At 43.5% G+C, this 16,304-nt stretch overlaps 1 protein-coding gene across 1 annotated transcript in view; it reads right to left on the bottom strand.

The window, feature by feature from the left end:
* The window catches only part of DCPS (decapping enzyme, scavenger), a 39,623-nt gene that overhangs the window by 12,583 nt on the left and 10,736 nt on the right, over nt 1-16,304 (bottom strand). Inside the window, exon 3 of the mRNA XM_069080830.1 lies at nt 2,149-2,294. Within this exon, the coding sequence (XP_068936931.1) occupies nt 2,149-2,294 (146 nt within the window). The remainder of the gene's footprint in view (nt 1-2,148; nt 2,295-16,304) is intronic.

Below are 16,304 nucleotides of genomic sequence, written 5' to 3'. Positions count from 1 at the left end.
TGGCAGCAGTGCAGGATAGGATGGTGAGAAGAGACAAGCTCTTCAGGCCCCTGAAGCTGGTTGGAGCGGGCTCAGCAAAAACCACCATTCCCATCTCAGTATCTCAAACAAACCTTCTTCCAAGCTGGTATGGGAGTCCCAGGGAAGGCGCCTTGCCTTCTTTCCCTCTTCTTTCCCTTCCCTGCTTCTACACGCTGGTTAATGCCTTTTTCATACCGTTGGCACCAACAGTCAGAACTCCCTATTCCAGCCCAGAGAGAGGGAGCTGGAAAACCAGAGAAAAGAAAGTAACTGAGATCACATTGCAATCTGCTTCTACCACTAAGCAGTGAACGATTCCCAAGGACCAGTGGAAGGGGAGGGAAAAGCAGCTGGCAGGATTTAGAGCTGCTAAACCAAGCAGGCATATGGAGAAAACCACACTCTCCTGTAGAAGAGTTCTTTCTCTCCCCATCAAAGACTGGAAACGTCAACAACAAAAGACTTAGGGGGCCAGATCACAATCACGGTTAGGGTGACAAGAAAGCCATAGTTGGACCTATACAGAGGTAATTCCACATTATGGATTTTTAAAAACAGCCTCTGTATGGATGGTGCTTTAGAAAGGCATGTGTCTCATGGGGGCCAGGCCATGAAGCAAATGTGGTACATTCTTTTGGCATCTGCTCACCATGAAGAAAGGACATTTCAGGGGAGGAGACTGGTTCCACTTCCAGGGAGGGCTCAGTCTCTGAGCTAATTTAGAGTTAGCTTCCCTACATAAAAAAAGATCAATGCCTAAAAGAAGTCTTGATCTGAGAAACAAGGAGTCCACTAAAGCAGAGGCTGTCGCACCTTCCTTGTCATCAAGGAAGTCTCAATGCTACTCCCTACTTTCTCCCTACCTTGGTCCTAGTACCTACTATTAAGCAAAGACAGGAGACCCATAAGGTGGGCTAGGGAGATCTTTTTTTTTTTTTTAAGCAATCGGGGTTAAATAACTTGCTCAAGGTTACACGGCCAGGTGTTTCTGGTTGGGTGCTAAGTGTCCGAGCCCGGATTCGATCCCAGGTCATCCTGACACTGGAGCCAGTGCTCTTACTTGCTGAGCCACCTGGCCACCCCAGTAGGGAGATCTTTTAAAAGAAGGGAGAACAGTTCATTTTAGTGAGCATAGGGTTGAATTTGGGTTAAATCACCTGCCCAATAGAGTTCATTCCACTTTCTACTGGGTAAACATAATACTTAGAAAGCATAAAATACTTTAAAAGGCCTAGAAATGAGGAGCTTATGAAAGATGAATATGATGATAGTGATGACAATTAATAATATCAATCAGGTTTAACTTTAATAGTCACACAGCCAAATTCTGAGCAATGATTCCCACTGGCCTCCATTAGACAGCCAAGGGCCAAGGAGAAGCTAGATTCTCCTGGCTAAATAGCCTTTACACTTGGTCTAGAGAGGCTGAAAGGATGTTCAAAGGATTGGGTTGACCTAAAAATTTTGGTATTGGATAAAGACATCCTCTAAATTATTAGGCGGGAAACAGGGCTCCTAGCAAAGGGCTCTGTTTATAATAGGCACTGAAGTATTTATTGAGTTAAATGTGGGATGATAAAGAAAGGAAGAAAAGTGGCGAATAGTATTTCACCCTAAGCTTCAACCTCTAGAGGATAGTTTGCTTGAACTACACCCAGGGAAAAGGGTCTGGATAAAGGTAGGTCTGGGGAATGGTTCTAGGAGGTCCAACCATGACGTATTCATAATACAGACAGAGTCAATTTAGGAGCCAAGCCAGACATCCAAGTTCCTAAAATGGACATAAAGCCCAGTTTGTTTTAGGATCCCCAAAGTTAACCCTGTTGAACCTCATTGTGACCCTCCTTGCAGAATCAGAGATTAAGAACTGAAAGGGACATTGCAGGCTCCCCTCATTTTACAGATGAGGAAACTGAGGCCCAGGGAAGTGAAATGATTTTCCCTGAATTACAAAGCTGCTAAATGTTGGAGGCAGGATTCAAACTCAAGTCCCATGTTCTATTCACTACGCTATGTTGTTCTTCCTCTTTCTCCAACTCCCAGAGTCAGTCCGGAATAAGACTCCTGGGCATATGGCCTTATGATATTCATTCCTATGTCTCTTTCTTCTGGGGCAGCTATAATCACCTGGATGCTGAGGCTCTGTGAGTCCAGATAGGGTAGAGTGATGTTCTTGTAATCGTCCCCAGTCTCCCGGACTAGATGGAGGTCCTGGCGTAAGTACTTTTTCAGATGCTTCTCTGTGGCAGGATAAACCACAGTGGTCTTTATATCTGCAACCAAACCAAATGACCAGTTAACACAGATTTCCTAGCCATACCTCAAACAGGCTTGGGGTGGATGAGAGGAGAGAGAGGGAAGGGGGGAACCCAGGGAGAGGTCATGGGAACTTGAGAAATGGACCATGCTCTTATAGCTTTCTTAAATATGGTCTAGGCCCAAGAGAAGAGCTAAAGAGCTCCTGACCTTGGTCAACCTTTACTCATCATCCTTCTAAGCCAATGACTTCTCTTCTGGAAATTCATCAAGATGACATAAATTAAGACATACGGAAAGTTCCTGATCTTTAGCAATTATTACAAGTCACTGGTCCCTTTGCCGAAGATAAAATTTCTGGTAGCCTCTCAGTTTGTTCTATTCTGGAAAAAAAGACCCATCCTGCCTCCTTAAAATCCACCAGGCATCTATGAGAGGCAGCCACCTTCCTCTTTTACAGTCCAGGTCAACCCAACATTATTTTGTTGGGTAAGAGGCCAGTCATTTCCTAGATGGAGCATAATAAAGTTCTTTGAGATGTCAGGAGGCAATGTGGAGAACTTGTTTTAATTATTGCACAATTCCCTGCTAATGAGAAGTGAAGGGTGTTGAACTCTGAGGTAAAGAGCAAAAAAAGAACAATCAAAAGTGGTGTTGGTTTCAGGAGAAAAAGTGATTAGACCAAAAATAGCTAAGGCAAAAATGGCTTTCCCTCTGACTCACCAGGTCTTTTCTGTTTCCCCCATAGCGGGTCTTGTTGTGGGGACTCTAGAAGAATCCCTTGATTTTTTCCTTCCTAACAATTATCAATCAGTGGAATGAACCACCTTAGGAAGTAAAGGTTCTTCTTCACTGAGAGAATGTCATCAAAGGCTGGGTGATCACCTGTTAGCTAGGGAACAATGAGAATTTTGGTTCAGGTATGGGCAGGTTGAACCAAATCATTTCTGAGGTCTTGTCATTTTAGATTCTATGAGTGCTAGTTCTGCTTTTCATTTTAGGAAAGTAAGAGTAAAAGTTGTTTGTACTGACTCCCTTTGCATGTGGTAGGGCGGATGGAAGCACAGGTAGGCCTCAGCCTATTTGAATCTTCCTGCCTGGCACCTAGACATACCCCTAAGCTATAAGCCCACTGTAGTCTATGGTTTCTTGGCTTCTTAAGAGTAGAAAGCCACCAGGGCCCACTAACATGTCTCTATCTGCCAGGACTTGTCAAGAAGCCTCCCCCAACATGGAATTATCAAGCCACCCACTACAGCAGGAAGAATGAGCAACCGCATTTGCTTCTGGTTACTTACCTCAACAGCTCCTCCCCTGCCCATCCACCCCTCTAACAACTAGGCACTGGGCAAAGAGTTTTTGTTGGTTCATTCATCCATCTTCCTTGCCAGTATTATTTGGCCTCTGAAATCTCACTGACCCCCTCTAAGAGCATCTCCTAACTCCTAGACCTTGGCACTGCTGGTTCCCTGTGCTCAGACCATACTCATTCCAAGCTCAGTCATATTCCAAATACTCAGCCTTTCCCATACCATCACAGTTAGCTCTCACAGGTAACTGCTGCTACCCAGCCTCAATGTCATGGCAGTGACTCATTTTAAGACTAAATATCAATTGAGTAGGAGAGACTGTCGTGTGTGTGTGTGTGTGTGTGTGTGTGTGTGTGTGTGTGTGTGTGTGAGAGAGAGAGAGAGAGAGAGAGAGAGAGAGAGAGAGAGAGGGAGAAATAAATCAACAAACATTTCTTTGGCATCCAAACTGCACTTGTGGTGTTTGTTGGGGTGCCAGTAACTCCATTAACTCCATTCAGGACAGGGTTGTCTTGCAGCCAATACCCACTGCAAATTTGACGCTTGACAGCTTTGTCCCCACACTTGTCAGCTGATGGGGCTTGAATGCATGGATTCTATTCCTGGGAATACTCTGCTTTAGGATGAACTGGGTTGGCAAGCTCTGTGTTCCAGAAGAGTAATATCTGGTGACTCCTTTAGCTCATAACTCTACCCTGAGGGCAGATTAGCCCAGTTCCAGTCTTCACATTGCCTTTCTTAAGATGAACAACCTCAAACATCCATTCCTTCCTTTACTAGCACATTCTTAAAGGGAATATTCAAATTTCCCTAACTTAAGCAGACCCCCTTCCCGTATAGTTCTCTTTCCACAAACAACCCTAGAGAAGGAATATAAACAGCTCCAACTACTTTGGGAGAAACATAAACAGCTGGTGACATAATGAGGTGTGAGGGAGATCAGGAACAGAGACTTGGGAAGCAAGAAAAGAGGGAGGCCCTGTGGTTTATTAAAGACTGACAAATTCCACCCCAAAAAGAGCCGAGAAAGTGGGGGAGGGATAAGTAGGAATCACGACTCTCACTAAAGCCTCTGGACATATGTCTTTGGTAATGGAATTACAAGTATATGCTGTGAGAAACCAGGGATGAAACAGACCCTGGTAGTAAAAGGAGGAAGAGGATTACAAGGGAGGGGGGCAAATTAATCTTGCACCAGTCATAGCTAGCTTAGCTGTCTTGGCTTCTGCAAATAAAGGTGCTTTTATGACTGGTACCTTCATTCTTCTCTCAGAGTTTGGCAGCTCTGATTCTTCCTGAGTGGGAAATTGGGCTGGATAATGACTACAGGGAAAGCAAACGCTTTAGCTCACTCTTGATGACTATGTCTCAGTTTCCTGTTGACTTCCTACCACCATTCTGCAAGGCTTTCAGTTTCAGGAGAGCGAAAGGTCTTTATTCCTGGTCCCAGAGTTTTTATCATTTACTTAAAAAAAAGAAAGAAAGAAAAAAATGTCCATAATTTTGTCCAGAATCCACTATCTTCTTCCCTGGGCAGCCCACATCTAGAGGACAGTGTCCAGTTTTGGCCCCCACATTACTAGAAGGTTACTGACATACTAGAGCATGTCCAGAGTAAGATAAGCATGATGATGAGGGGACCAGAAATGAGAATCCATCGAAGGGATTGGGGGTATTGGCTTGAAGATGAGACTTAGGAGAGAAATGATCCAACATTTGAAGAGCTGTCACATAAGGAATTAGATGTGTTTGCTTGATCTCAGAGGGCAAAATGAGAAGGAAGCCACAGGGAAGTGTATTTTGGCCCAATGTGAAAATTAGAGATGTACAAAAATGGAACATGCTGTCCTTGAACACAGGAAATCTGTTACTAGAGGTCTTCTAACAAATGCTATATCTTCTCTTACTGCTTTGGGTAGAAGCTGAACTAAATAGTTCCTGAAGGTCATTCCAAGGTAACAACTCTGAGATTCATATGATTCCATGGCTAATGGGAGTATTTATATAAACACCCTCCCTAATGAGTCAAGTAAAGCAAAGAGGCCTGTACTTAAGAAGTTAGATACCAGAAAGAATCCCCACCTACCTTATGGCTCCTTCAACCAACTTTTAGGGTCTCCCAAGGCACTGGAGAACAAAGCAACACCAAGGTAGTAAAAAGATCAAGGTCTAATAAAAATAACACTGGCTTGGCAATCAGAAGACATATTAAACACCTACTAAGTACAGAACAATGTGCTAGGTGCTAGTTTGCTTAAGAAATGATTCCTGTCCTCATGGCGCTTAGAGAAACAAAAAGGGGAATAAAACAGAAAAATTATAGCATACAATATTGTAAGATAACAGCATTAGGTAAAGAATAAGGTGCTATATGAGGTCTTTAGGGAAAGACTGTTACTGACAAATTGCTTTGGTGCTCTTAATGGCTCTCTGAATTCCCAAGGAAGACGGCATTAAATTGTACTTTAAAGTATTCAGGACATTTGAGGCACTGGAAACAGTATGAGCAAAGACATAGAAGAGGGAATGCATTAGCTGTATTTGGGGATACTACTATGGTGGTTCAGCTGGAATAGAGAATATATGGGAGAATAACAAGAGAATGTTGGCAAAGTAGAGCAGTACCTGATTGTGTAGAGCTTTGAATGCCAGACAAATAACTAATAACTTTTCTTGATAAGATGGAGCTATTGAGGATTTTGAGCAGAGGAGTGACACAACTTTATGCACAAAGATGGGTCTGGCAGAGGCATTAAGATTGACTGCTGAGGATAGGAAGCATGGACAGAAATATCTATTAGGAGGTAACTGAAACTGTCTAGGTAAGGAGGAATCAATGTCTGAAAGACAGCGGTGATAGCAGAGAAGACCAGTGGTGGTCTGAAGGTTCAGGAGAATTGGCCTAGTCTAGCCTTGCCCCACCCTTCATCTTCCATTGCCCAATATCAAAAAGGAGCCGGAGACCTTTTCCTGGCTGAATGCTGACCTACCTTATCCCTACCTCTCCCTGAAATAACCCAGAGCCCCACTGCACTCCAACTTTCAAAGACCAAAAGTCAAATCAAGCATTACCTGCCTTATCACTGCTCCCTAAAGTCAACTGGGCTTTCCATTTGTCCTGAAGCTGAGCCTCTTGTATGTGTTGTCTCCCTAATTAGAATATGAGATCTTTGAAAGTAGAGATTTTGAAAATGAAAAGAAAGAAGGAAAGACAGAGAGAGAGAGGGAGGAGAAAGAGATACTTTTTTGCTTTTTATTTGTAGTTCCAACACTTAGCATGGGATTTGGCATAAAATAAGTGCTAAAAAAATGCTTTTCCAACCCATTCTATTTTGACAGGAATTTGACAGGAATTAGAGATACCTTAGATGTGAGAGATAAGGGACTGGGAAGAGTTCAAGAGGACACCAAGGTTTCCAACAGAAGAGATTGAGTAAATAGTGACAATACAGGCAGAAATATAAAGTTAGAGGGATAACAAGCTTAGTTTGCAACACACTGAGTTTACAATGATGATGAGACATCCCGGTGGAAATGTACTAGAAAAAGACAGATATATGGAGGTCAGGGCTGGAGATACAGACATGGAAGACATCAGCACAGAGATAATGGTCAAAACCACGGAATTAAATGAGATTGGTTAGGGAGAAAGAGCACCAAGAAATGGACTAGTGAAGGAAACAGAAAAAAAATTGGAAAAGTAGGAAAACTAGAAGAATATGTTACTGAAACCAAGAAAATAGAGAACATCAGAAGAACAGAGTGGTCAACAGTAACACATGTGTACAGATATCTAGGAAGATAAAAAGTGAACAAACAAAAAGGCCAGCCAATTTGGAAGCTCTGCTTCCCTTCAATCCAATTCACTTGAAAGTGAAGACATCATGCTTGTGATGTCATTGGTCCTCCTCAAGAATAAAGGATGAATACCAACAAGAAGGTTGGATGGCTGGTGCCGGGGATTGAGGACAGAGTGGGTTAAGACTATACTTGTCTCTGTCATTAACCTGGTATGTGACCTTGCACAAGCCACTTCCAACTCTCCAGGCCTTAGCTTAAATATCTGTGACACTAAGAAACTGGACTAAGGTGGTATGAAAGTTACCCTCCTACTCTAAAACCAAACAACGATTATATGAAACTCACTAAGGATAAGGGAGTATATCTAGACAGATGTCCTCCTTCCCTTGGTTCCATCCCACAAGTGAACACAAGGCTAATCTGAGAAGGGAAGGCAACTGGGAAAGGGACCAGGAAAGTTCTCCTGAAGAAGATGGAATATAAGCTGAGTCTTGAAGGAAGCTGGGAGGCAGAGGGGAGAAGGGAGAGAATTACAGTTACAAAGGACATTCAGCACAAAGGCACAGAAATAAGATAAAGAGAAATGGAGAGTTAAGTCTAGTTAAGGAACTTCAGGAAGACCAGGGTTGTTGGGACCACAAAGTACACAGAGGGGAGCAAAGTTTAAGAAGACTGAAAAGATAGGAAGGGGCTAGGTAATGTAGAACTTTAAATGCCACCCAGAGAACTTTATATTTCATTCCAGAAATAATAGGGTACCTTATTGATGGGGGAGGGGGGAAGCTAGGTTGATATGTCTGACCCATATTTTAGGAAAATTAGTTTGGTGACTGAGGAGAGAAGATGGACTGGATTGGGGAAAGACCTGAGGCTGACAGACCAATTACAAGGTTATTGCAATAGCCCAAGAGAGATAGGGCAAAAAATGTTGTGAAGGCAGAAACAATAATCAGAAACTATTAGGAGAACTCTGTTACCATCCACACTGAGGTAGAAAAAAAGGAACTGGGAAACAAACTAGAAATGGCCACTTCCCCAAAAAGGGTGCGATCCAATCACCTGCCTGCATCCTGATTATCTGGACCTGACCCATCCAGTGACAGCAACTTGTAAGAGGAACTGGGACATCACCTAAGACCCAAATTCTCACTAAGTTTCAACAGGATCCGGATATTACCAGACTAACAAGTGATTAGCCTAGTGAAAGGTCCACAACAGATGCTAGACAAATGTTTGTTAAACAGAGTAGGGTCTTCATTAAGATAAGAGTGCCAGACATAGAAAAGCCCTGAGTTTAAACCTTGTCTCAGGCTTTCCCTAGTTATGTGACCTGGGTTAAGTCACTTAATTGCCCTGGCCTCAGTTTACTTCTTTGTAAAATGAGGGAGTTGGATTGGATGGCCTCTAAGGTTCCTTCCAGGTCTAAATATACAATTCTCTGAACTCTCCCTGGCTCTTAGGTATGGCTCAGTTTTGCAACCTTTGGGTTCTCAGAGTAGTCAATCAAGTCCTAGAGCAGAGAAAGGGTCTAATGCAAGCCAATAAACAAGTCAGTTCTTGGTTCTTTGCAATGGACCATCAGATAACGCCTTCATATCTAAATATCAAAGGCACATTTGAATACAAAATGGTAGCCTAAGGGCCACATTCTCTTACAAGAACCGATTTCTTCTATAGGTTTAGAAACAACTTCTCTAGAAAATTATCTTCAATTAGGAGACCAAATTGCTAGAGAGATACCAAACTTCTAAGATTTAGGAGAACAAGATCACCACTATCTGAAAGAAAAAATCCACAGTGTTAAACACTAGGGCCAAATCTAGCTCTGAACAGTGAATGACGACAACTGGACACCCAAGAGATTCAGTGCAGCCTAGGACAAGAGGGGAGGAAAAAGTGGAGCACAGGAGGACTGGCTGTTAGTCCGAAACACACCCTTTCTCTGACATACACATGTCCCTTTTGATAGCTCAAATAATCATGCTGCCTGCCTTTTGGCTCCAGTACTCTTAGGATGGCCACCAAGTCCTTTGTCCTTCTTTCATTTGCAGTCATGGCACCCAGGACTAGCTGTTTTCAGAGGCAGAAGGCAAGGGACAGAGCTGCAGGTGGGAGTTGACTAGAGAAGAGTGAAGAGCAGATGCCTCTCTTTCTCCCTGCCAAACCCAGATTACTCAAATCCCCAGGAAAACGCCACTGCAAATGAAACACGAAAATGCAAACCACAGACAGTCTGCTCTCCTTCCCATACACATGTTCAAACAAGACTGTTTTCCAGTGGTCCCTAACGACTTCTACTGCATGAGGTCATTTCAATGGCTCAGGCTGTGGTTTTTGCTCTCCCTTCATTACAATAAGCCAGTTTCTATTTATCTGACCCAGATGTTCTAGGCCCAGAAGAGAAGGGAGAAACAACAGAAACACAGAATCTGGGAATGAAGACTTTTCCTCAAAACGAAGTCAAGGCAAATACGTAAAGAGATGTGTAGAAACCTCGACTTGGTGACTTGGCGACTTGGCTGGGCATGGATTCAGGCCTATGGTCAGAGATGCTCTGGACAATGAGAACCAAGAGAGCAGAGGCAGGTGGGAAGGAGGTGCTCACTTCCTAGGTCAGGGGCTCAACTTTCTTTAAGTCACAATCCCCTTAGTGGACCCCTTCTCAAAATAATGCTTTCAAAATGCCTAAACTAAAACACACAAGCTTACAAAGGAAACTAATTATAAAAATATATTTTTTAAAAACCAAGTTAATGGACTCCAGGTTAAGAACCCTATTCTAGGGCCTTTCTCTTGCTAGCCAACACTCTCCATCATTCTCAATTTAAAGTAAAGAGCAAGGGTGGGGAACTTGTGGCCTCAAGGCCACATGTGGCCCGCTAGATCCTCAAGTACAGCCCTCTGACGGAATCTGATTCAGTCAAAAGGCTGCACTTTAGGACCTACTCCAGGTTAAGGGTAAGAGGTAGGTCTGGAGGTTAGGGGCAGACTAGCAGCCGCTGGACGGTTAACAGCTAGGGGGCAGGAACCCAAGAATTACAGAATTATTCCTCCACCCTCTCAGGAAAACTGCAGACATACCTCCAAAGAGAGGATCAATTGGGCCAAAGGGTGTGGTTCAGTTGCTGGAAGTCTCAAAAGCATATCCCCAAACCACTAATTACCTGGTACCACTAAAGATTAAGGCTGCTCTCTGAGGCAAAGGCCTGGTTTTAGCAAGGTCTTAGGTCTGCCAGGATTCATTTATAGGACCCTAGTTCCCCCATTTCTCCTTCTAATCTTTTGAAGGCTATGGCAGAGAGACTCAGACTTTTCCTTTCCTTAGTCACCAGCCACAGTAAGCTAACTGACAAAATGCCAGGGAGTTGAATGGGTCTCCTAGTTCAAAATCAAATTCTGCTATCCTAAGCACAGCCTCCACATCCTCACCCCTAACCAGAGGAGGCCCAGGAAAGTGGCTTCAATCTATACACTCATTGCTGGCTTGAGAGGAATGGGGGTAGGGGGTAGAGAAAGGAGAGAGAAGGAAACTATGAGACTCTGAGGATGGGAAATGTTATATTGTGGAACTACAGCATCTATGTCACTCAGCAAAATGTGAGGATCAAGATAGCTGACTCCTAGTGAAAGTATGGAAATACACATACTACTGAATTCTGGTTCCGAATTCTAAACTCCATAACAAATGAAGTTTATTCTAAAAGAGAGAGAATATGCCATACCATAATGTGAAGCATCATATATGATACTCCTGGGCTATAAAAAAAATAGTCTCTTCCCCTAAGTACTTATCTCATCATTTCCTTATTTCATGTTGAGAAGAATATAGACGCCAAGTTGCAAAAAAAAAAACTAATGGAAAATGTGCTACAGACTGTCGTCTCCTGTGTGTATGTAGGGCTGGGTTGGGCCAATAGGGAGAAAAGGGAGACTAGGAAAAAGCACAGGACGGTACTCTGAAAAGGGGGCTCAGGGGTAGCTAGGTGGTACAGTGGACAGAGTACTGGGCCTGGAGTTAAGAGGAACTGAGTTCAAATCGGACCTCAGATACTTGCTAACTATGTGACCCCAGGCAAGTCACTTAACCTTAATTGGCTCCAAAAAAAGAAGAGGAAGATCAAGCATCAAACTAAAACTTAAAGTTAGCACCCCATGAAGATTTCCAGGAGACTAACCACTAATCTGGGAGAGGCAAAGGGAGCAGGCTACCACAGGCTGGAATTTATAGATGGAGCCAAATGAAGAAATGGAATAAGCTACCACTGTGGGTAATCTGGTTCCAGCCCAAGCCTAGCTCTCAGGTCCTCTGAGTAAGCGGAACTTTTTTGCTGACAAAGGCCCTGACTCTGCCCACTAAGACTTGGGCCTTGGCCCCACTAAGGGCTTCTACCTCAGAAGGAGAACTCACTAGTTTTTGCTGGCTATGGAAGCATACATTTTGGTAGCCTGAAGCAATGCCATTTTTCAGTAGAATCTAAGAAGCTTGGCCCCCACAGAAGATAAAGACTTTTAAGAGAAAATGGAAAGAGGACCTCCAGCACACTATGAGATTGTTACAGGTGCCCAGGTGGGGAGGGGTGAGTGGGTCGAGGCAGAAGAAGGGAAACAAAAAAGTAGAGGTAATGGTGAGAAAGGTGGCAAGCAACTGGTACAGATCTTGACTTTTCTTCTCTTTGAGGTCTTGAGCAAAGGTGGTGCAGTAAATAGAGCACTGGCCCTAGAGTCAGGAGGACCTGAGTTCAAATTAGGCCTCAGACACTTAACACTTACTAAGCCTGTGACCTTGGGCAAGTCACTTAACCCCAATTGCCTCACCTTCCCCCTTCCAAAAAAAATAGAAAACATGGGAATAGACATGGTCATCCTTTAAAAAAAAACTAATTAATGAAATTTATTATATATATATTTTTAAATGCAAGCCGTATGTCATAGAAATTCACAGCTTCATATATGGGCCTCATTTTCCATTCTATGTATGTGGCTCATGTTCATTGATGTTTGTGAGTTTCAGAATAAAAAAATAAAAATGTAAATGAAAGAAAAAGAGAACTATCTAAGAATGCTAATGAGAGCAGAAATACATATAACCTGTTCAGATTTATAGTGTTTAACATTCTTCATGCCATCTGAGCCCATCAACCACCCTGTGAGGTAGGTACTACAAGTACCTAGCTACATTTCACAGATTAGGATCAAAGGTAGGTCATCTTTCTGATTGGCTGTCCTTGGACTCTGCTCCAAGAATACCCACACAGAGGCCCAATGGAAATGGGACACAGCAAAAGTCCTCTACCGGCCTGTGGTGGAGAGTAGCCCCTCACCTAAGATACCTGGAACTCAATCTGCTCTAACTCATGCTACCCTTGCCTCCTTCCAAAACCCTCAAGAAAACTTTAATACGTTGGTATCAGGAGGTCTGACATACACAAAAGGGCCTGACTGGGAGGGAAGCTAGAACAGGTCCCTGCCCTCTCCTGTTGTTCTTCCTTCCTCCTGTCCCATCTCCAGTTCACACAGAAACAAAATAGCTCTCCTCAGTGGGCTGTGGGAGATGTGCTCCCTTTGCCCCTGTGCTCAGAACATTGTCAGAATACCCCTTCATCCAAACCTTACACCAGAAGCCCTGACTCCCGTTCTGCCTCCTGCTAGAATTCTTCCTGCCTGCCCTGGCTCACTGGAATCCCTGGCTCTTCTGATCTCCTGCAGGCTTCATTATCCAGACTACTCATCTGACATGTGATAACAAGTTTCCTTTATTCCATGGGTTGCTGTGGCCAAAGAATCTATCCCTTTGGCCGGCCAACTGATTGGCTTCAGAAAGCAAACTCAGTCTATTGCTGAAGCTGAGCTTTCTAGCATGGTATAACCCGCCTGGGCATGTGTACTGCCTGCAAGAACCCGGGGCCATCTCCATACTACAATGGGGTTCTCAGAGTAGGACTTTGTGAAGGCCTTTGTGAGTAGGCGCAACCCACTAAAACCTAATTAGATGAAGGAGAACAAAAGTAAAAGGTGTCATCCAAGAAGTGTATGAGTGAGAAAGAAGATGGACTGGTCATATGGCAACAGCAAGAGATAACATTTGATGGACGGTTGTGCACTCTACCAGTAGACTCTTGATGCTGGAAAGGAGCAAGGAAGGGGTGGCTAGGTGGCAGAGTGAATAGAGCATTGGCCCTGGAGTCAGGAGGACCTGAATTCAAATCCAGTCTCAGACACTTGACACACTAGTGACTTGGGCAAGTCACTTAACCCCAATCTCCCTGCCTTCCCCCATCCAAAAAGACAAAAAAAAAAATAGAGTAGAACTCACTCCCCTCAGATCCACTTGTTTTCTGAAGTTCCTTATTTCTGTCCAGGGTACCATACCTCTTGCTAGGACTAACAGTTTAAGAGCCTCCTAGTTGGCCTTCCTGTCTCAAGCCTTTCCCTACTCCAATTCATCCTTTATACCACTGCCAAAGTGATTTTCCTTAAGCAGGTCTGACCCTGTCACTTTCCCCACTCAATAAAGTCCAATGTTCTCCTACTGACTCTAGGATCAGAAGTGGTTCAGCATTTAAAGTCCTTCACAACCTGGTTCCAACCTCCCTTTCCTGCTTCATTATTTATCTCTCCCCTTCCCATGTTCTACAGGTTAGCCAAATGAGCCTCTTTGTGCTCTCTCTCTGTCTCTCTCTCTCCTCTCTGTCTCTCTCAATCTCTCTCTCTCTTTCTGTCTCTCCTTTCTCTCCTCTCTCTCCTTTCTCTCTCTCTCTCTGTCACACTCTCTCACACACACACACACACACACACACACACACAGAGTCTCTGTGCCTTTGCCCTGATTATCCCTCATCCCTGGGATATACTCTCTCATCACCTCTGCCTTGCAGAATCAATTACATCAATTATAATGTACTTGTCATTCAGTTGCCTCCAACCCTTCATGCACAGCATACCAGGCCCTTCTATCCTCCACCATCTCCCAAAGTCTATTCAAGCTCATGTTTGTTGCTTCCATGACACTATCTATGCTCCAGCACTACCTTCTACTTAAAGCCTTTCCTGATCCCCCAAAGGCTAGTGCCTCCTCTTCCTAAACTCCCTTGCACTGATTTTGCTTTTATTCGGTATAAATATGCATGTGTACATATCTTTCACAAGAGAATTTAAATCAGGGCTCTTTCACTCTTTGTATTTGTATCCCCAGTGTCTAGCACAGTCCCAGGCACATAGTAGGTGCTTAATAAATGCCTATTGATGGACTAAGTAATATACTACCTAGATCATTAACTTTTCATGTGTATGTCTTGTTCCCCTACTAGCATAGTCTAGGTAAGTTCCTTGAGGGCTGTAACCGTGGGATTTAGCGTTTACACAGAGATGTTCAAAAACTTTTTATTTCCTGACTAATGTGCTCCACATGACTGCTGGTCACACACAAGGATCTATTACGGAAGTTAGAAGAGATCCTGAAATATTCCAAGATACGTAGGTTATCTTTGCAGAGAGCAGTGAGGCTTGGAGTTTTCATGCCACAAGGATTCTGGCTGCTCAGAACACAAACGTCCTAGCTGGGCCAGGTCTACAGGAGCTGATCTGTCCATTGGATCAATCTGGCCTTCTACCTGCAGTGCCATATAGAGAATACATCTGGAAAGCCCTCAACTAACTCTCCTTTAAACACCAACTTATCTCTCTCTAAAGCGGGATGGTCTACGGCTTCAATAAAAGAAAATTTCAGGCTCTAGAACTGGAAAGCACCTTAGAAATCAGCTAGTCAAACCTCACTGGACAAACAAGGAAATGAGCTTGCAGGAATAAATCCCTTAAATAGCAGAGACCAGATCAAACCCAGGCCCCAGACCACAACTTTTTTTTTCACCATACCAGTTATAAAGCCAAAGGACCGTCATTCAGTTGAGTTGGTCAATAAGCATTTATTAAACAGCTACTATTTGCCAGGTACTATGTTACGCACTGGAGATACAGAAGAGGCAAAAGGCATGGGACAGAAACCTTCCTCTCAGGTATCAGCAAAATTCTATCCTTGTCTAACCTAGGCCACAATGGGGTTTTATTCCAATTTAAAGCTTTCTCAAAGCTACATTCCTCTCTACAGATTGAGAATGGGTGAAGCCTGACTGCTATGCAGCCCTAGATTCTTAGACTATTACTGCTAGGATGGTTCTCAGAGATGATCTGGTCGAGTCCCCTACTTTTATAGAAGAAACTAAGGCCTAGAGGTAGGAAGTGACTTCTCCAAGGTCATATCACCTCTCTCTTTTTTAAATTTATTTTTATTTTTTCCTACTTAATAGCCTTTTTTTTCCAATTACATGTAAAGATAGTTTTCAACATTCATTTTCATAAGATTTTGAGTTCCAGCTTTTTTTCCCCCTCTCCTCCCCCTTCTCCAAGATGGCCACATCATCCCTTTAGAAGAGATCTGGCCAAGACTGTCCCTGGCCATTTGTACTACTGTCATTACTCTAGTACCTACTCTCCTCCGGTTCAGCTGCAAAAAGAGCTAAAGAGGACACCCATGATCAGATGGGATGTTGCCCAAGTCTTGTGCTGGTCTGTGATGGAGTGGAGCCCTGAATGCCTGGTACCCAGTCCTCCACTCCAGCTGCTAGCGAACGCAGACACACTGTACAATTCTGTCCAGGGCCTAAGTCACCCTGGCATGGCAGTTCTGTGCAGCCGTAGCATCTGGGCCAGCCTTTCTCCTGAATGCTTTCAATTACAATTTCCCCAGGGAGAAAAAAAGGTCCCAATGAAAATAACCATTCAAAACATGAAGAGGAAGGGAAGCTCAACAAAAACAGAAATTAAGTAACACTCAAAACCCCAAAAGAAAAAACCTGAACTGAAAACTCTCACTAAAAGTAGCTTCTTAAATAAGGTTTCTTTTTCTTTCTTTTTTTTGGC

Source organism: Petaurus breviceps, unplaced genomic scaffold, assembly GCF_028583685.1.
Source record: "Petaurus breviceps papuanus isolate PSGF00001 unplaced genomic scaffold, PetGlider_PUasm1.0 91133, whole genome shotgun sequence".
NCBI lineage: Eukaryota > Metazoa > Chordata > Mammalia > Diprotodontia > Petauridae > Petaurus > Petaurus breviceps.
This window is presented reverse-complemented; position numbering and strand designations above follow the sequence as displayed.